Below are 21,570 nucleotides of genomic sequence, written 5' to 3'. Positions count from 1 at the left end.
CCTACCTACCCATCCATCCATCCATCCATCCATCCATCCATCCATCCATCCATCCATCCATCTACGTATCCATCCATCCATCCATCCATCCATCCATCCATCCATCCATCCATCCATCTACGTATCCATCCATCCATCCATCCATCCATCCATCCATCCATCCACCCTCCCACCCACCCACCCACCCGTCCGTCCGTCCATCCATCTATCTATCTATCTATCTACCTACCTACCTACCCATCCATCCATCCATCCATCCATCTACATATCCATCCATCCATCCATCCATCCATCCATCCACCCTCCCACCCACCCACCCACCCGTCCGTCTGTCTATCTATCTATCTATCTATCTATCTATCTATCTATCTATCTATCTTAAATTTTGAGATAAGGTCTTGCTAAGTTGTTAGGGCCAACTTTAACTTGTTCAGCAGACCTATCAGGCCTTGAACTTGCGCACCTCACTCTCAAGAGTCTCTGGTATCAAGGGCCTGCACTAGCTGACCTGCATGTCCACAAGCTGCTCCTTTACCCCCGGGAAACTCCTTTCCCAGATCCATGAGTCTGCTCCCTTGAAAAATCTCTGCTGGAGAGATGGCTCAGTGATTATGAGCACTGAGTGCTCTTCCAGAGTCCTGAGTTCAATTCCCAGCAACCATGTGATGGCTCACAATCATCTGTAATGGCATCTGGAATTCATGAAGACAGAACACACACACACACACACACACACACACACGCACATATATACACACACACACATGAATATAAAAATTCTATGAAAAAGAGGATGAACCCCAATTACTGTACAGTGTTCTTCTATCCGCTCAGATCAAAGTATTAGGAAAAAATAAACCTGTACCAAACATGTATTAACCTTTTTTGTCATTTGTAGCTAAACAATGCATAGAGAGACTATTTTCATAATATTTACATTGCAGAATGTATTAGAAACAATAGAAAATTATGTAAAGTAGAAAGGGGAGTACTGTGCAAATACTGCGTTGTTTTGTATAGAGGGCTTGAGCATCTGTGGATTTTAACATCCTTGAGATCATGGAATCAATGCCCAAGAGCACTGACGCAAGAGTGTGTTCCTCAGTATGCCCACATTTCCCTGAACGACACCCATCACACTGGTGCGGGGCCTACTCCCAACTTTAACTTAATTACCTGTGACAGACATTATTTCCTAAAAGATCATATTGTGAGTTACTATGGTTAGGACTCTAATTAGTGAATCTCAAGGGGACGCACAATTCAACCCACAACGCCCACCTCCTCTGTTACCATGGCGTCTGCCCCTTGTACCCTTCATTAATGACACCACCCTCTATTCATTTGCTTGGGCTGAAAATTCATTGCTTTCACTTTTCCTCTGTTTATTATACCTCGTCCAGTGTCAAGAATTAATCAGCAACGCTTTCAAACGCTGCCTGAATCCCAGCTTCTCACCATCACACCAGCATCTCCTGAGGCCAAGGCACTAATTTCCTGCTGAGACTAATATCCCTGTTCCTTTCCAGTGCCCACGTGGAATCTGTTTTCCACATCGGAGCACGTGTGGTCGCTTTAAGAGATAAGCTCTGCTGTTTTCTCTTAAAAACACTGCACTTAGAATAGGACCCTAGCGCTTCAACAGCCATAGAGACTTGCTAATCAAAATATACTGTGGCGGACTGTAGTATCAGGCCACAAGGACCTTTTAGAGCTACATAATCTCGGGCCCTGCTGTAGTGAACCAGAGCCAGCACTTAGGCACGTCTGCTCGTTAAAGTTTGAGAAGGAGCAGTTTAGAGGACTCGTCACGATCTGTGTCTCTGGAGCCCTCTCTTACTGCTCCTTCTGCGATTCCTTTGCATGCTGAGCTCCTTGGAGAGTTTCATTCTTGTGCTTTCTCCCTGGAAGAACCTTCTTAGAGACCTTTTCTTTTCTACAAAAGTCACACTCCCCATACCATCCTCTGCCCCTTCCCTGTCTCTCTATGGAGTCTTTATTACGAACTAATATCAAGCTTGTCCTTGTCTAGTTTTTAAAGTCCACAGAGCAACACATATGTCATAAAATCCAGGAGATCTTGTTTACTTCATGTGCAGAGACTTCCTCAACGCACAACAAATATTTGAACTTTTCATACAAGATAACCTTTCCTCACTTGCAGGCTCAATTGTTTTTGTTTTGGTTGTTTTCTTCTAGAAAAACACTCCTAGACCATTGCTGACCACAACAGAGCATTTTACTAGTTAAATACTGTCTTCGTAATTTTCTCACCAGGATTATTTTCCTCTTCACAATCTGCCTCATTCTTTTAGCCCTGGAATCGCTGGGGTTGGTTTTTCGTCATTGCGCAGTGCATTACGAAAAGAGGCTCAGGGGGCCCTAAGGAGCAATGCCGACTGAGTTTTCTAAAGGAGCCTAAATACCATGTGACTTTGTTCCGGGCAAGGGCTCCTCATTTTGCTCAAGAACTCATTTCTTTTGTAGTGTGTCAGGTACATGTTGGAGCTTCTAGACTTGAGGTTCTTCATATCAAAGAAAAAACTTTAAATTTCAATATTGTGTGGCAGTAAACTCCAGCCAGATGGTGGCAACATTTCAGGCCTGAGGAATCAGCGACCTTATCTCAGATCTGTGAGTCCTTTTGCTCTCTAATGAGCCAAGGAAGATTCTGAATGTGATTACCTGCCAAAGAGCCTGGGTAGTTCCTCTTATAAAGACATAACCGTTCAAAGCTTTCCTCAGAATCACACACACACACACACACACACACCACACTATAGCACACACACATACATACAGAGACAGCACACATATACACATACCCCAACCACTACTACACCACACATACACACATATACAGACATTACACACACTTTCCCTCTCCCTTTCTCCCTCTCTACCACACACACACACACACACACACACACACACAGAGAGAGACCATACACACATACAACACAGACACCACACAAACATACACACATAGACACCATGCACACACACATACATACACACATGCACATCATACATACATTATATATGTGCACACCACAATACATACATAGATACCACACGTGCACATATATACAGACGTCACATACATACCGACACTATGCATACACACTACATACACACCTCACACCACACACACATATAGCACACACACACACACCACACACACACCATACACACACACCACACACACACCATACACACACACCACACACACACCATACACACACACCACACACCCACACCCCGGCACACCACATCACACACACACACACACACACACACACACACACACACACTTAAGTTATTTTAAATTAAGATGATTACTTATAGACCTATGTTCACTTCAGTGTTGCTAAAGCACAGGACCTCTCTTCATCAGTAGCTGTGTTTCTGAAGAATTCAGAAGAGATCTCGGGATCTCACTGATCCTCTCTCTTCCTGGTCTCCCGGCCTGGGAATGTAATCTTTTCTTCTTTGTCATTTCTGCCACAACTTGCTTAGCCTCTTTATCATTCTATCAAGAGTCTCATAACAGTGTCAAGATTTTGTGAGGGTTTTTTTTTTTTTTTGAGTTGGGGAGGATTTGTTTTTCTTTTAGGGAAATTAGATAAACCAAATCATTCAGGGTCATATAAAACTAAGAATTATTAAATATTAAGGAGGGAAATTCTGGCCAGTCACCATAAAACATTCAATAGAAAGCACATTGCCGAGATATTTGCTGCCTGCAACTGTTCCTTCTTTACACCTATTTGCAGAGAGGTTGTTGCGTGTGATCCAGATCACAGACTGCAGAGCTAACTCCTTCAGGGGAGGATCTTAGGAGTTCCAGAACTGATATTACTGTCCTTGCGGTGTGCTCAATTGCCTCTCACTGAAGGCAGGCTGAAGGAAAGACTAGTTCACACAACCGTCGACTTTTCCGGGTAGAGCATGACCTATTCTCTATGTGTAGGATACTGGCCTAGAACCTATGAGACAGACTGGGGATATGTCATGGTACTTGTGGCCAAAGGACACTAATTATACTTAATAATGGCCCTGAAGCACAAAGCAGCAACACTGGCAATTTTATTACTACTTCTTGTCAAAACTGCTCTAATTTATTATTAGCTATTGCTAATCTCTGAGACTATCTCCTGCATGAGTTAAGTTTGTCATGGCAAGTATAGGAAAGAGGGTAGTGTGTATATAAGGTCTGCATTACCTTAGCTTTTTGGACATCTATTAAGATGTCTTGACTGCATCCTTCGCAGATAAGATGGACTATTGGCCATCCTACCTCCTAAGTGGTATAGTCTAATTTGATCACTGTGATGGCTTCATGTCCATCCACCCCATCTCCATTTCCTGTTGGAATCTGGATGTAAAGTTCAATCCTTGCTACGTGTCCTGGCTTGTGTTTCTTTTGGACACATCAATCCTTGTCAGGGTGGACCACGCAGCTGCAGAATCTAAGCTCTGGAATAACTGGGCATAGAATAACATAGATCCCAAGGAAGAATGGAAAAGGGTAAAATCCCCTCTATATATTCTTAATTTAAAATTATACAAAATAAATCTGAACATATTGCTGTCACGCACAATGATAATCGAACTGAGTTGGGCGCAGTCCTTTTCAAAAGCATTGGATTCATTTCCAAAGCTCTGGCTTACTTTAGAAATGGACATGGAAAAACCTTTCTACTTAAAAACCAGTGGCTCACTGGAAGTGGCCACGGCACCTTTTACTTTTCTGTAAGTAAACAATGAAAGGGATGACAGAGTCTGAACAAAGGCTTGTTTGTGTCTCTTCTTTTCAGAGCGAAGTTCGACACAAGGCTCCTGTCCCTGAGCAGCCTTCCGGGGCTCTTCTGAACGCAGCAGACCTCAGCTGTCTCGGCTCTCGGCCCTCAGATTTCCCCACTTCTTTTATTTATCCCTATTATCCTGTTCTGTTTTTAAAGTTACTAGTGGGACTTCACTATCTTTCATTATAATATACTCCTAAGGTATGGAAACTGTAGACTAAAGAATAAATCAGTTTAATCAAAGAGTGAAAATTTCCTACCACTCAGAATTGTCCATGTATTCATATCAATCACAGGCACCTGGGAAATGCTGCTGTGGTGATATATATATATATATATATATATATATATATATGTGTGTGTGTGTGTGTGTGTGTGTGTGTGTGTGTGTGTATACACACATACATACATATGTATATATAATGATTCACACACACACACACATACATACATATTGCTTTATATCAGCAGGGTCTCTGTGATAGAGCTTAGGACAAGTAAACCCATTAAATATTTTCCTCTGAATACTGACAGCAGGCAAGCAACCACACACAAGTCAACAACCACACACAGGTCAACAATCACACACACACAACAACTGAACACATGTCCTTTTTCCCTTGGACAAAAAACTTGTCTGGATTCTCGTTAAGAACAAAGGAACAAAACAGAGATCTTGAACTTGGAAACGTGCATTTGGGTTTAGTCTGATAGCCTAATAAAAGCTTCAGCTTTCCATGGTGTGTCCTAAATGTCTTGATAATACCTTAAAGGGAAGCCTCAGTCAAGGTCACAATGTGTGTGTGTGTGTGTGTTGTGTGTGTGTATGTGTGTGTGTGTGTATACATGAGTGTATGCATGCAACATGTGATATATCATATATTACAACTTTGAGAACCTAAGAAACTCCCCCAGGTCCACAGTGAGTGACACTGTATTTGTGAGTCCCTATCTGACCCCAGTGTCAGAGACAGAAAACTGTGTTTTCTCTGCAAGGCTTCCATCTGTGCTGGAACCACAAGCCCGAGTTACCTGGCCTTCATATTGTTTTGAGACTGTCGTGATATATAAATGACCAGGTGACAGTGAGTGGCACTTTGAATTACATCGCAAGACATGGGTGAGATTATACGTTTTGTGTGATGGGAAACTCAAGCCAGAAATGAACAACAACTCAAACTCGTTTTGAAAATATGGCTATCCAGTGGCTACTCCAAGCCACTTTTGCAGACAGAAAGCCCACACTTCTGTGTATGTCCCTCAGGAGAACTGATACAGATACAGGTTTTATTGGAGATTTGATATCTGTCAAATATTTTTAGTGACGGTAAGCAGACAATGTGAAATTATTTTTGTACCATTAGAGATCAGAGAAATAACAGAAAACCTCTCATTTTTAAATAACCTTTCCTCATTGAACATTTGGAAATTATGATGTGATTGAAGCAATGATAAACAAAAATAGCAACCTTGCCTGATTTCACTGCCTGGGAAGCCAAAGACATTCCTTGAAATTGTTTTCTATTGGAAAAAAGTTATAATTTTCTCCTTTAATCCATATTGGCTAGAAGTAGCCATCTTGTCCCCACCAGTCAACATGAAGAGAAACTGATAAACAAACCAAGAGTATACACTTCACCGCCCCACCCCCCAGGTACGTGTACATAAAGGTCACAACAATATATTAAGGTTTCATCTAGAAATACTGATGCACCTAATGTCATAGTCAGGTACTACACTACTGATATTTCAGAACCAGACAGCCAAATTTTCATTCTAAAGTCTTTAAGATACTTTTTGATTTTTCTTAGTGAAATATTGGGAGGAAAGACAGGTTTCTCTTGATACCTGTCCCACCCCACACAATGCCCCTTGTGGCCAGTCCCTCTCGAGTTAGCATATTTGTCACAGCTAATGAACCTGCGTTGACATTAATGTTGCTGGAGGTTGTGGGTTGCAATGGGGTTCACTCTCGGCGTCTGATGCATCCCTAGGTCTTCTGTGTTTAGACAAATGTGGAGTGACACACATCCATCATTGTAGCAACCTACAGGGTATTATCTCTGACCTAAAACATCCTTCAATGCTATGTCTATTTCCATTTTTTAACTATAATTTTCATATTATGATTTCAAATTTGTAAAATTGTAATTATGCAGTTTGTAGTAAACAAGAACAGGAATTTATTAGCACAGCAGAGAAGAACTTTTACTTAGGATCTAGGGTTTTGTTTATAGTTCCACCTGAGCGAGTGAACACTTACTGTGACCATTTGTGGGGCACTTATTTCTAAGCATTCAACAAAAGGAGATGATTAATTTGGTTTGGGCAATAAACTCCACCAACTCTTTCGTGTTTCTTGATTATAAGCAAATAAAGCATACCTGTTCCATTAGTCCCGTCACCAAAGATTTGTTTATATAAATGATAAGCATAATCCTCATTAGAGGCCATTTACATAAAATGTTCATACTGATTTGAAGAATGAATTATACATTCTAACTTTTACTCTAGGATAACTGCCAAGTGCTGAATTATTTATGGAGTTTTCCACACAGCTAGTGGGGGTGCAGACTGGCGTAGCCACTTTAGGAAATACTTGAAGGGTTCAGTTAAAACAGAACATATATGCTCCTTATAAGTTAACAGCGTAGCTCTGAGTGCATATTCCAGAAAGCAGGTAATCTGTACACACACACACACACACACACACACACAAATGTATAGGCTGGAAAAACGGCTTTCACATAAGTATGAGAACCTGAATTCAGATCCCAAAGCTTCTATGAAAGCTGGGCACAGTAGCCTGTGCCTGAGATCTGAGATGGAAAGTGGAGACAGAGGAATTCCTGTGAGCTCACAGGGCAGCTATCTTGGTATACACAGTGACCAGGAAGAATTTGTCTCACACAAGGTGGAAGATGAGGCCCCGTACCCAAGTTTGACCTCTGACAACCACGCGTGTGTGCCTACACTCTCATAGATATCATACAGACACATCACACACACACATACGGGCACACGGAAGAATTTTAAAATGTTTAAAAACCTTTATAGTAGTATTTTTTTGTAGCAGTCCAAAACTATATATAGCTAAATATTTGTCAAGAGTAAGATTAATGAAGAAGTAGACATAAACATATATATGCATGCACGTACAGAGAGAGACATTTTATAGCAGTGAGCAGTGGCCTTTCTCTATAAAGGAATGCATAGCAGAATTAATCAGGATGAAAATAGTTTTATATATAACAGTAGGGATAAATAACACAGTCCACGGTGAGTATAAGGATATATTCTTTAGTTCTACTTGTGTAAATTGCAAATTAAAAAGTGGTGATAAAGTTAAGTGTGTGAGAGGAGAGACTTTGGGAGAAAATGTCTAGAAGGAAGTATTAAGAAAATCAACCAGTACAGTTTCTTAAAGATGAGCTAACTTTGTAAGACTTTGTTTGTCTATAGTTTTAAAAAATATTACCTATTTTTCAGAATTAAGTCACATTTAAATTCAAAGGAAAAAGCATTATAAATAAAAATAAATCACCAAAAAATAATATCAGGACAATCAAAAGTGTCAACATATATTTAAACTGTAACATCAGCAGTTGAATGACATGGAGTTACTAATAAATATAAACTTGGATGCCTAAACATCATTAGTTAATGTTTACTATTTGAAAGACCTCTCTCCCTCCCCCCTCCCTCCCCCTCCACTCCCCTTTCCTCTCCCCTTCCCCTTCCCTCCTACTCCCCTCCTCTTCCCCTCCCCTCCCCTCTCCCCTTTCCCCTCCTCTCCTCTTTTCCCTCCCCTCCCCTTTCTCCTCCCCTCTCCCTCCCCTCCCTTCCCCTTATCCTCCCCCTCCCATTCCCCTCTCCCTCCCTTACCCTTTCCCTCCCCTCCCCCTTCCGCTCTCCTCCCCCTCCCTCTCTTTTCTTTCACTCCTCAAACAAGATTTCACTATGCCGCCTCAGCTGGCCTAGAACTTGCTACATGTACAATGGGTTGGCCTGGAACTGACAGAGATCTACGTACCTCTAACTTTGCCTGTGGAGTGCTGGTATTTAAAGGGATGCATCACACCATACCTGACTTAAATTTTCTCTCTCAAAGAATACAATATTTGGGATTAATATTCTGAGAAGCTTTTGTAGTAGAAAACAAAATGAACACATACAGTCTCATTTTATGTTTTCTTTTCTTTTCTTCCCGAATCAGACTTCTCCATTTTCGACAGTTCAACCACTACAGGGTAGAATCGATGTATTATAATGGGCTAGAAATCTACAGTGCTCTACAGTCACAAGCTTGAGTTCTGTTCCCTGAGTTTCTAGATGCCTGGGAAATGAATAAGCTGAGAAAAATTGTCATCTATTTGGGGAAGAGTGGAATAAAAGGAAAACACGCAGAAGCTGTAAGCTCTGACATTTTGTACGAATTTCTGTGGCGGCACTTTGTAATCCCTAGTATGTGTTTTATGAAGATCTGGAGAAAGGAGCTTGAAGGTCCCAGACATACAGAAATGATAAGAGAGAGAAACGAGGCTGGAGAGATGACTCTGGTGTTAGAGGGCTGACTACTCTTAGAGGGCCCGGGTTACCTAGCACTCTGTGTAACTCCCGCTCTCGGGGATACAACGCCCTCTTCTGGCCTCTGTGGGCTCGTGTGTGCACACATGATGCACACAAACTCACGCAGGCAAACACACGCATAAGTATTAGATAAATAAACCTTAAAAAACAAGGGGAAGGCTAATGGCCTGACCTAACAACGAGAACACAATGGATGCAAGTGTTGAATTATTACACCAGATCCCATTATCACAGACAATTAATGGGCTAATAAAAAAATAAAACCCTTTTTAAATATTCAGAGGCTTGCTTAAGCCTCTGCGATAACCGGTCTGTGAAATCATCTAAAATATAATCATACACATTCATGCTCTGTCACCAGGAGTCATCTTGGTTTTCCACGAGTCACCTATCTTGTAAACAAGATACATAAAGGAGGGCCTTTCTTGATCTGAAAGGGGAAACAGACAGAATAGGTACCTTTCACAGACCACCTGGTAGAACTAATGCTTAACAGCTCTATTCAATAAATAACACAGGATTTGAGGACTAAGATGCAATTTTTCCCTAAGAAACGTAGAAATTCTATGTTTGAATTCAATACTTACTTCAAAAGGCTAGAATACCTTTTTCTTTCTAAGTATTTGATTTTTTTTTTAAAAGGACGTAAGATTGCACAATGCGAGTTTTGACACTGCAGTATGATTTGCAGAAAGCGATAGGACATGGTACCTCTTTTCCTGCATTTAGCAGAAGTGTTTCAAGAACCGGTAGGTGAGTAGCCTGTCATGGGACCATAGAGAGATTGTTCTTCACAGCCTCTTGGAATTCTAACCTCTATTAGCATCTTGACATTGTTTCACAGTTGTTCTCCACAACGAGTCAGTTAATGAGGGAATGCAAGGCAAAGGGACGATAACATGAGGGAGGCTGAGTGTTCTCACGGTCTAGTGTTCTTCATACGTCTATCGTGGTTTAGGGATGTACAGGGATGTCCTCCGTGCTATACCTACAGCTTGCAGCACTCTAGGCAGTAGCCTACGGGACACAGTCTAGGAGGCTGTACCATTTAGCTCAGGCATGGAGTAAGCTATACCCCTAGGTTTCTGTCATTACATTCCCCCAGGTTGGAATAACGATGGAGTCACCTCATTAGGTATTTCTCAGACTATTGACAAAACAGTCAAACGACACACAGTTGTACCCCAGAACAGAGTGTCTCTTTCAGAATTAAATTCCCAATTCTCTCTGTGTTCTCACAGAGAACCGGAGCTCCTGGAATCCAGGATCAGAGTAAAGACAAAATAATAATTTGTTACTTTTGTTAACACTGAGTAGTTTGTTAGATTGCAAGTCACAAACATTTTAAAGACGTTGACCAAAACTCAAATGTATCAAACCCATATGTAGTCGTCCACCTTAAAGTTGGCCCAGACAACAAAATCAACCTGTTATCATCACGTTGAGATTTTCCTTCACGACCTTTTGGTGAGAAGCAATTAGTAATTTTTGTAGTTAGACTCACAGCTAGACTCACAAATGTTGAAAACGTGGATTAATGTGTCAGTCGTGAAAGTTTTGGGCTTATAAAAACGTCTCTGTGAATGCGTTCATTAGTTACCTCTTTGTTAAGTTAATAACCTGCATTTTGGAATTATGAATCTGACAAAGAAATGTTTAGGTATCTTTTATAAGAAATAGGACATTGTCAGAAACATTTATATAATGTTCTGACATTTAAATAAGACTAAGGCATCAATTGCTATAACAGGGACAAGTAAGCATTTTTTGTTGTTGTTGTTGTTTAATAGCAGGGATAATTTCATCTCATTCTAAAAAGGCCTACACATTATCAATGTTTATAATCTCAAACTTTTTAAAACATTGCATATTTATAGCAGTTGGTTAGTTATAGACAGCAGGAGATCTCATAAGGTACTCTGTGTGAACCTTTGTCCACTCAATTGATAAAAATTCGCAGTGAAATGCATTTATAAAAATGTCCCCCCTTCAGCTAAAGGCCCTAGTATTGTTTTGGGGTCAAGACTAAAAAGGATACTGTCTGTGGAATACTATGAAATACAGCTGCACGTGTCGAAGTTTGTGGAAAGAATCTTCCTGGGAGTTTAACATATGCAAGAGGAAGATACTCCGAGGCTGGCAAGGAGGATGTGAGGCTGGAGCTAGCCAAGGAGGAGCCAATCAATAGCCGAATTCCGGAAAGAACGTTCATTCTGAGAAGGTAAGTGGCCGCCTGGTCGGAGTTTGTAGAGAGGCCTCTCCTTATAAGGCAAGACAGGCCAGACCAACGCCTCGACGATGCACCATGGAATAGTGGAAGATGTTTCGAGCGAATATATAATCTTATGGATTCTCGCATCTTCAAGGGGTTATTGGGTGCTTCCTTGGAGATGTAGGACAATGATAAGTGCACGGGGTCAGAACGATAGGACTCCGGGAGACTGTGCAGGCACAGTAGAGAACAGAAGGCAAATGCAGTCTTTTTGTTACGAAGGAGAAGAAGTCGTGAGTTAGAATCTAGGCATCCCCATGCAGGTTACCTTGGCCGGCCATTGGAAGAGGAGGAGGAGACGAAGCAGCTAAGGGGAAGAGAGAAGGGGAGGGTCTTCATGAGAAGAGAGCATTCACTTCTCTGAAATGTGTGTGCGTGTGGAAAGTGCGTCTGTGTGTTTCCATTTTACAGGAAGGATCTTGATTTATTAGTTCACAGCTGCTGACTTCAACCAGGTTCTTAGAACTGTCTCTCTCTGTGTGGCAACTGATATGATGGAATCAGTGTATTTCAGTGCTTTAACTTTTTTCTTGTTTTTTATCATGTATGTGCTTAAAACTGTAAGAACATAGAGATATAATATATATGCTTACATATATTGGATACACAGTTCCGATTTATATGTATATAAACATATATAACACATTTTTATATCTCATAAGGTCTCTATATAAATTAATTATATTAATTTCAAATAAATAGGCTTATTTGTTTTTGCCCTCTCTGCTCCTCCTCTCCTTACTCCCCAAGAGTATCAGGCTGAAAGTTATTAGATAGAATTATCTCAATTTCTCCCTGCCTTTGCCCAGGAGGTCATGTCTCCGTATAATGTTTCCTTGTCCACTTAGCCCTGTGCTACCCTTTGCTCATGGGCCTGCTGGTTGTGTCACTGATACCCACAAGTCCCTTCAGGCACCTGCTAGCCTGGGTCTCACTTGATCTCTGCAATGCTTCTGTATTGTCTTCTTCCAGTGGAAGCCTCTCCTCTTGGCTAAGATGGCTACAGTACCATTCTCCTGCCTCTCTGTCCTCTTGTTGAGTCTCCTACCTGTTTGTGTGTCTCTAGACTCCTCTTGGACCTGCTCAATCCTTGTGGGCAGGATTTCAATGTTCCTAGGTTTATTCCACAGCAACCTTACCCTACCCTGAATGGTACCCATTACCAATACCTCATCATCTCAACCCACAGATCCCCCCATACCTGAGTTTTCTAGGTGCCTCCAATTAATCACACCCAGACTTTAACAGTCCTCAGGGTGCTGTCCCCGGCAGGAGACAGGCATCACCTTTGTCTACTTAGTAGCATCTCCTACATTCAGTCCTTTGTAAAGTCTATCACGGGCCTTCAAAGACTCCCGTATCTTGCATCTTTTGTCTTCGGTGACAATTGTCTCAGGTTCAGGCCGGACTCAACATTCCTCACCTGATCATTGCTATCATTTCCTAAGCTGGTGTCTTCTTAGTTGAAGACTCCTCCTGGACATACACGGCTCCGAGCAATGAGCTGTCTAAAGCCTCTCTGTCCCTTTGTAGATCCTTTGCTATCTCATCCTTAAATAGATTTTTTTTTGGTCCTGCCCTACAGTCCTTTATAATTTGCCCCGTCTTCCTCACACCCATAAGAGCGATTGTCTCTTATTTTATCCTGTAGGCACAGTGGTCTTCTTACCGAGCTGCCTGTACCTTCTGCTTTGCTGCTGAGAACTATCAACACCTTTCCCAAGAGGACCCCACCTCCGCTTCCCAGGCCACCTCTGCCTTTCATTTGCCCCTTACCGATTATTGCCTTGTTGCCTTAATAGCCCTTATTGCCCAGGCCTTCCCAGACTCGGTCTGCCCTTTCCCATGAGACAGAAGCCCACTTTTATTATGATGTAGCAGGCTATGATGCCAGTGTCCGTGACTCTCAGAGGATGGGGTCGCTGTCCTTGCATCCTTGTGCCAGCAGCAGTATGCACCTATCACTGTCTGCTAATTGCACTTCTTTCAACTGCAGCTTTAAATGATAGGGGACTAGAGTCACTGAAATCCACTCTTTCTCCCTTCAGAGTCACATAAAACCAAGACTTCCATCATTTCGGGGTTTGACAACTCCTGGTCATGTAGATCGGGCCTTTCTTGAGTTGTCATATTGCAGAAATGATTAGAGCCCCGGCTCCCAGCAGCACTGAAAAACATGATATCTTGCTGCTTTGGTGTGTGCAAGCATCAGTAAGTCATGGAGAGTGGCTGTAAAGCTATAGACTCACTTCCTTGCCTGAAGTGATACTGACTTTCAAGTGTGAGCTTTGAAGAAGCAGCCGGCTTTGGAAGAGGATTTAAAACTCAAGCCTCGGGGTGAAACGATTCTTCTGCATATTTTTTATAAACATAGAGAAGATAAACTAGTGGACCTCCTTGTTCCTCAACACAGTGTTCCGCCTTGCTCACAGACAGCCTGCTGCCGGAGCCTGCTTCGCTCACCATGACGTCAGTTCTCATCGTGCACAGCGGAGAGAGTTAGCCGTACCCTCTCCCAACAGGATCTGACTGCCTACGTGTAGAGAACTGCCTATTTCAGACCCAGAAATATAGGATATTGTGCTTGGGAACTGCTCTTTTGTTTCCAGAGGATCCGTCCTGGGTATTGGCCATGTTTGATTCTAGCAGCAGAGGTTTTTGTTTTGCTTGTTTGGGTTTTATGCTGTAACAGCCTGGCCCTGGCACACTTCAGTGATACCCACAGGTGACTGTGCAGCCCCCACACATGGCTATCCTGGATCTGCTCAGCAAATGATGGCTTCCTATGAGGGAATGGGCAGGGAGGTCTTCCAGGTGCTGCGTGCTCAGCAGGGGAATAACAAGTGAGTTCCCATTTCTGTAATGTTTATGTTCTGTGTATAATGCACTGAGGGGGAGGCTGAGGAACAGCATGGTGTCTGCAGATAGATATACAACATGCCATCTGGTGTATGTAGCATGTCAAGACAAACCAGGGTCCAAACCTGGGGAGAGGTGGGATCTACCCTCTGCTGCTCTTGTTTTAGAATGCCCAGGCTCTGTTTTGTGTTCTGCTGCAGTTAGAAAATGTTGTCTGGAGGCGTCATTACTTAAACAATCATCTAGAAAGAGAAAATGGAGGTGCACGAGTGATGTGGATGATACACTCTCTATATGTGTAAGTTAGAAGTCAAACCAGTGGGGCGTTCTAATCAAAATCCAACCCCTGAACTTTCCCCTTTAAGTGTAGACCTTAATTGTAATGTCAGGTAAACATAAAATAGTTCTTACAACAGCCTTTCTTTAGTAACCAATAAAGACAATTTATTAACATTTCTGATTATTATTTCTATTACTACTTATTTCTAAAGAGCAAACACACATGGAAATGCCTACTTGCTTGGGTGACTTGAGGTGGTTTAATATTCAAAATATGTCAAAGCTGTTCATTAGTCATTAAAAAAGATTCCATCAGAAATGGCTTGCAACTGCGGCTCACTTTGGTAATCTCAGAAACCAGAGGCGGGAGGATCACTGAGACTTTGAGGCTAGCCTGGGCTGCATGATAAGTTCCAGGGCAGTCAGACTGGAGACATTGCTCAGAAGTTACAAATACTGGCTGCTCTTGCAGAGGACCTGGGTGGGGTTTCCAGTATCTACATGGTGGCTCATGATCCTGAATACTTCAATTCTCACACATCTGCCGCCCTCTTCTGGTCTCTGTAGGTACTGCATACATGTGGTGCATAGACCACACATAAAAATAAACGGCATTCATTTTACAAGTAACTGGCCTATAGCTTTGCTTAATACTATGTAGCAGAAATGAGTTTATAGAGTATTTCATGATCCTTTATAGCTACATAAAAACTGCCCCTGAACTGTACAAACACAAAAGGCCAGAGCTGTTGGTCATCTAAGACCTCTGTTGCTTTTAGAGAGGATTCAGCAGTCTATTATGGCGTTCATTCCTTTACACCTTGACCCTGTCGGTGGCACTAACACATCCTTCCCATCCATTTCTTTGTAGCAAGGCTTTTGGGTGTGGCCTTTTACATCATCCTGGTCCTGCCACTGGTGGGCACTCGCAGCTAAACCCACGTGTCCCTCGCATCCCAACTCTACAGATTCTCTTCATTAAAATCTCAACAATTTTTTGCCTTAAAAAAATCACTTGTTCCTGTTACATTTGCGGATCACATGTGGGTTTCAGTAGTTGAATCTCATCAGCTTGGGAGCCTTTTGAAGGAGGAGACTGCGCCCATTGGTGTCTGGTCACCAGTGTCTCACAAAGTGCCTTGCACATGGAAAGTGCTTAAAGAAATGTAGTTCATGAGATTATATGAAAACTTTGCTCTGTCCCGAAGGCTCTATGTGGTTTCAAATAGCACACTCATATTTAAAAAGTCTTCTTCGTATCTGTATAATGTTTTAGTTTTTGATTCCCATCCTAAGCACCATCCATCAATAATTGATTTTATCACCAATTTTAAAAAGTCACTGTTTACTGTTTATCAGTTCATCGCTAGATCACTGATATTTAGGGTTGACCCCGTAATAGGCGTTGCCTCATAAAATACCTTATTCCATCATGGAAAACCCTACATCTAGGAAGGAGAGATGTTTCTATGTATGCCTTGTGGACAGAAACCTGGAGAGAGGAAGCAGTTGTATGAGTAGAGAGAGTGTTTCGGAGCTGAGACTGGAACACAGACTGTCTGTACTCCTGTTGAGTGTTAATACAACACTGACTTCAGTGTATCCTATTACTCTGAAAATTGCCAATCCAGCTCAGCGTTTATGTAGCAAATTTCAAATGTCTAATGCAGACATCGCATGTAAGCCAGCCAGGTAATCAAGTTCTTCCAGAACATTCAAATGGCCACACCACTTAAGAGTCTAAACGAAATCAAGTATGAAACAGCAGCAACGTCACAAAATATTCCAGATTAGAAAAAAATACATGATCAAAACAGGGAAAATGAGCCAAAATATCATAAATCACAAATTAAGGATTTTTATTTTTATAGAATCCTACTCTAAAAGTAAGAGAAATGGGAATAGAAAAATAGAAACCACATACGGTGTTTGTTTGTTTTTTTAAATTTAAGAAAAGTTTATAACTTCGCAGAGCATGGGTAACATATGGACTAATTGCTAATAAGCAACAGTCATCCTTTAAATATTCTCTATTGTTTTTGATCCACAGTTTATCTTCTGACATAACTGCATACGTCCTAAGGCCAATTGGATAAGCGTCCTAGTGCAGCTATGGGCTTGGTGGTCTCTGACCTAAGTGTGAAGCAGAGAAAGGAGCCATTTACTACAGTTCTCTCTGACTTGGTGGCCACAATTGGCCACCGTGAACAATTTTAAGGACTAAGCATCTAATACTCAGCATGGGCAGCTTTCCAGCACACGGTTTACCTTTTTTTCTTTTGTTTTTGTTTTTGTTTTTGTTTGTATAGTCCTGGATGTCCTAGAGCTCACTCTACAGACCAGGCCAGCCTTGAACTCAGAGATCCGCCTCCCTCTGCCTCCCAAGTGTTGGGATTAAAGGCATGTGCCACCACTGCCCGGCACAATTTACCTTCTAACCCTACCTTCACTGTTCTCCTGAAACCAGACACGAGGCTGCAAAACCCATACAGGACAGCAATTAGTTCCTACTTAAAACTATATTAGATGTAGTGCTTTGGAGTCACTCAAGGTGACTGTGACATGTATGTATCATTTAAGGTAATAAGCCAGCAGCACGGTTTTCTGAGATGGTGGCTTGTTCCATTGAAGTCATGAGTGGATGATTTAACCTATAATGATCTGAGTATTCACTGGTGAGGAAGAAGACAGACCTAAAAACCTGTCCCTGGCTGATGAACCGTACGCATATTCCTTATCAAACTTTTTTAAATTAGAGCACAGCCAGAATCTAGGCAGGGACACCCAAAACTGAAGTGGGGGGCAGGGAGGGAGGAGGCACCGAGGAAGAAAAGATCCAGGAACTTGAGAATATAAAAAGTCTTTGGTTGGCTCCCATTAGAGGTCAATACTGGGGTAGCATTAAAATCCAAGGGAAAGTTTTGGAAACATGGGCTGTATATATTTTGCTTTCTTTGTTGGAAATTATGATTAAGTTGAAGTAGTATTACAAAAAAATCACCTGAAAAAATTATGAAACTTAACAGTCCCTTAAAATACCAGATACCTTATCCTTTGCTGTTAGAGATAGACCGTCTTCTCAAAAAGCATTCCAGGAAGTGGTAAATATACCTTCACGGTCTCCTCTTAAAGGAAGAAATAACCTACTAATGCCTCACGCAAGGCAAAGGAGACATCTTCTGCTTGGTGTCCATAGACACTCCTTCTTAACAAAATACTAAAATGATCTCAGTTTTAGTGACATATAATAATAATGTGAGTGTTTCTTGTCTCAAACTGTTTCTCTCATCATCTCATACCATGGAGTCCACGTGAGGCTGCGGGTTAATGGCAGATTGATCCATTTATATTGATACCAGGAAAGCCTTCTTTTGATATTCTTTCATCTGTGATTGCAAAGGACTTTATCAACGTGTGAAGTAAGATTTGCATCAATTCCCTTAAAGGATAAATAGGAAAAAAATGTCTAAATCCTCTTCAGTGCAAGGTCCTTAAGGGAGTAGACATTTCTACTGTGTGAGAAACTCCAGGTATCTAGCTTGACCTCTGTTATACACCACTGTGCATTCTAGGTTGTAAATCGATAGTATTTACAGGCAACATGTAGTATGTTCTTCCTATGTATTCTCAATCAAGTAACACGTAGCATGTTCTTCCTCTTCGTTCTCAGTCAAAGCTTTCATTCTCACTTTTCCTTTGTATCTTTAATTCTTGTGTAATCAAAACAAGCTAATGGAATCTACAAGGTTATCACACTGATCTTGCCAAAGATACCTGTAATTTGAAAGGGCAGACATCTCTCAGCTGACTTACAATAAATGACCCAGCTGTGTAAGATGCTCAGGATAGATTTTACTTGTTACCTTAGGTGCTCAATTAACTGCAATAGTTATGGCAATAGTTAGAAAAGCACAAATGGTTTATATTAACATATTCTAAATCAACGGGCATATGTTTGATCATCATAATGCCTATGACAGCCACATAAAACACAATATATAACCAGAGGAGGAGAAGGTGATTAATCTTCCTTTAAGTGAGGTCCCATACATAACAGTCCTTTATTATCTTTCTCTTGGTTAGTAATTAGCTAATCACTTATAAGAGAAGCAGAACAAGAAGCCTTCTTACCTAGCATGCAAACACATTTGACATTCTGTTCAGGATTCTCAAACAAGACTTCGCCACACCTCTGGAATAGAAAGATAGCTTTAGTTACTTCTTCAAGATGTCAAATGAGAATTCTCAAGCCAATCTATCCACACAGCTGACATCTCCATGATATTGTTCAATTCTTGTTTTCTTTAGTGACGTGGGCCTACGGATTTCTGTCATAGAGAGAGATTTTCCTGGAGAAAGGTCTTTGGGGGTCAGTCTAGGATTGGCTGTTCTAGCATGCTGCATGCCCCTGCCAACATCTGGCTCTGGGGCCCCATGAGGAGCTGTGGCTTGGGCTGAGCCGCATTTCTGACCGTTTCCTTCTCAGTGAAACCAGGCCCAGCAACCCAAGGCCAGCCACTCTCAGAGCTGGTCCTTATTTAGCATTGATAATATTCCAGTGACTCACTCTACTCACCAATATAGATATTATCAAAGCTGAGCGGCCGAGGCCGAACTCTCAGATCAGGGAAGGGATAAATAAGGAAATGAAAAAGCAGTGCAGAGCTTTTCTGAGCTCACAGACTCTGGGAATACCAACGTTCTTGTTTTAATTTGAATTTTAAAACGTTCGTGCAAGGCAAAACTTAGCAATCCAATCTGTTATTTAACAACAGGCTACTGCTGCATAATGAGTATGATTGGCCAACAAGATTAGTATTGTGTTTATAAATGAGCTACCAAAACCACTACAAATATAAATAATCTGAGAGAAAATGGATAAAAGGCACAGCAAGTAATTCACAAAGGGGAAATCTGAATGATCAGTAATCCTAGAAAATATACGGAACTATACCAATTGTTGGGAAAAAGTAAATTATATTAAGATAAAGTGAACTATTCCAATGATTGTGAATACGTTGTACTGAGATAAAGGGCTTTTAAAAACTCACTGATTTGACAAAATTTAGAAATCTGGAAATAATAAATATTTTCAAAATCTGGAGAAATGTGAAGCTTTCTAGTCATACTTTGGGGCTAGGATATATAAAATAATCACCACAGATTGATTGGTAAGTGCTTGTAAAATCTAGCAAAGTCAAAAAGTCATACTTTGTGACAGAGCAAATGATTTTGTAGAATTTTAACTAGAATTATTTTCACATACAACTTCAGTGAAATATCACCTGTGAGTTGAATTCTATAATTAAAAATGAAACAGGACTTTATAAACTATAAAAGCATATATAACATACAAAGGACGTATATAAAATACATAATATTCACATTATGGAATGCCAAACATGCGTAATTTTCAAATGATACAAAATGTATACTTAAGTCATAAAAAGGTAATATTAGAGTGGGGAGATAGTTCAATGGAAGACAGCAGTTGTGCTGAAAAAGTAATATATAAGCTTGAACCTTGAGAATCTATAATCTTATCACTTTTGCTGTGGGATGGGAAGCAAAGACAGAGGATTATTGCAGCCTGTGGGCCAGGTAGCCAGGCGCTTACAGTAGTGAGGCACAGTCAGACCCTGTCTCAAGACGTGGTGGAAAGTTAGGGCCAACGCCTGAAAATGTCCACATACATGCTTCATACACATAAACGTGCGTGTGCACACACAGACACAGACACAGACACACACAGACACACACAGACACACAGACACACACACATACACATACAGACACACAGACACACACAGACACACAGACACATACACACACACACAGACACACACACACACAGACACACACAGAGACACAGACACAGACACACACAGACACACACAGACACACAGACACATACACATACACACACAGACACATACACACACACACACACAGTAAAGTATAATAAAATGCTAAAAAGAGCTTCCTATATTATGAAGATGAAAACACCCAAAATAGCACACATTTCTCACGAATACATTAATTTACTGAGAAAGAAAAACATGAACTGCATAACAAATGAGGCATCAAACCTAGGGTACGGAGAAGAGACTGCAGAGATGGTGTGCAGGAGGACATAGGAGGTTTCCAACGTAGTCTGTAGGTATCCATGCCATAGACTATTCTTTTTTATTATATTCTTTATTTACATTTCAAATGTCCCATTTCCTGGTTTCCCCTCCCCCTGTTCCCCAACCAACCCTCTCCCACTTATACATGAAGTATAACAAGAATGAATTGGCGACATCAAATGCTTTGAATATCAAAATGGCACTCTGTCCAACGTAGGTCTATATCAGTGTGTCCCTGGGGTCATGGAAGCCATTAGCTGATAACTTGTTCATATCACTTACTAAATTATTTCCTCTTCATTTATTTTTTAATAAGCCTCACTATTTAGCTCTGGGCCCAGCCTGGTCTGGAACTCTCTGTTGTAGTTCAGGCTAGTCCTCAACTTACAGAGATCCACCTGCCTCTGCCTCCTGAGTTCTAGGGTTAGGAGGATGGACCACCATGTGTAGCTATTTCCCTTGCTCTGGCAAAGACTCACAGTCTAGTAGTGTAGCCCGATTTTCTCTTTCTTTCAAAGTTCACAGCTTGGTTAATTCCATTCCCCGAAGAAAAAGCAATCAGCATTCCTCACAGCTAATTTCACATTGGAAATTCTCAGTGGGAGAATTGTCCCTCCTGAGCATCAGATTCTAG

At 41.3% G+C, this 21,570-nt stretch overlaps 1 protein-coding gene across 3 annotated transcripts in view; it reads right to left on the bottom strand.

Annotated features, from left to right (window-relative positions):
• Window positions 1-21,570, bottom strand: part of Pde7b (phosphodiesterase 7B) — a 342,947-nt gene that overhangs the window by 221,062 nt on the left and 100,315 nt on the right. For 2 of the 3 annotated variants that reach the window (XM_052169419.1, XM_052169421.1), the window contains exons 2-3: window positions 18,940-19,000; window positions 11,939-11,977 (exon numbers count right to left, since the gene is read on the bottom strand). In XM_052169419.1, the coding sequence (XP_052025379.1) occupies window positions 11,939-11,977; window positions 18,940-19,000 (100 nt within the window). The remainder of the gene's footprint in view (window positions 1-11,938; window positions 11,978-18,939; window positions 19,001-21,570) is intronic. The other variant, XM_052169420.1, reaches the window with a different exon arrangement.

This window comes from Apodemus sylvaticus, chromosome 23 (genome assembly GCF_947179515.1).
Source record: "Apodemus sylvaticus chromosome 23, mApoSyl1.1, whole genome shotgun sequence".
Lineage (NCBI taxonomy): Eukaryota > Metazoa > Chordata > Mammalia > Rodentia > Muridae > Apodemus > Apodemus sylvaticus.
The sequence above is the reverse complement of the archived record's forward strand: the minus strand, read 5'-3'. Positions and strand labels throughout refer to the sequence as shown.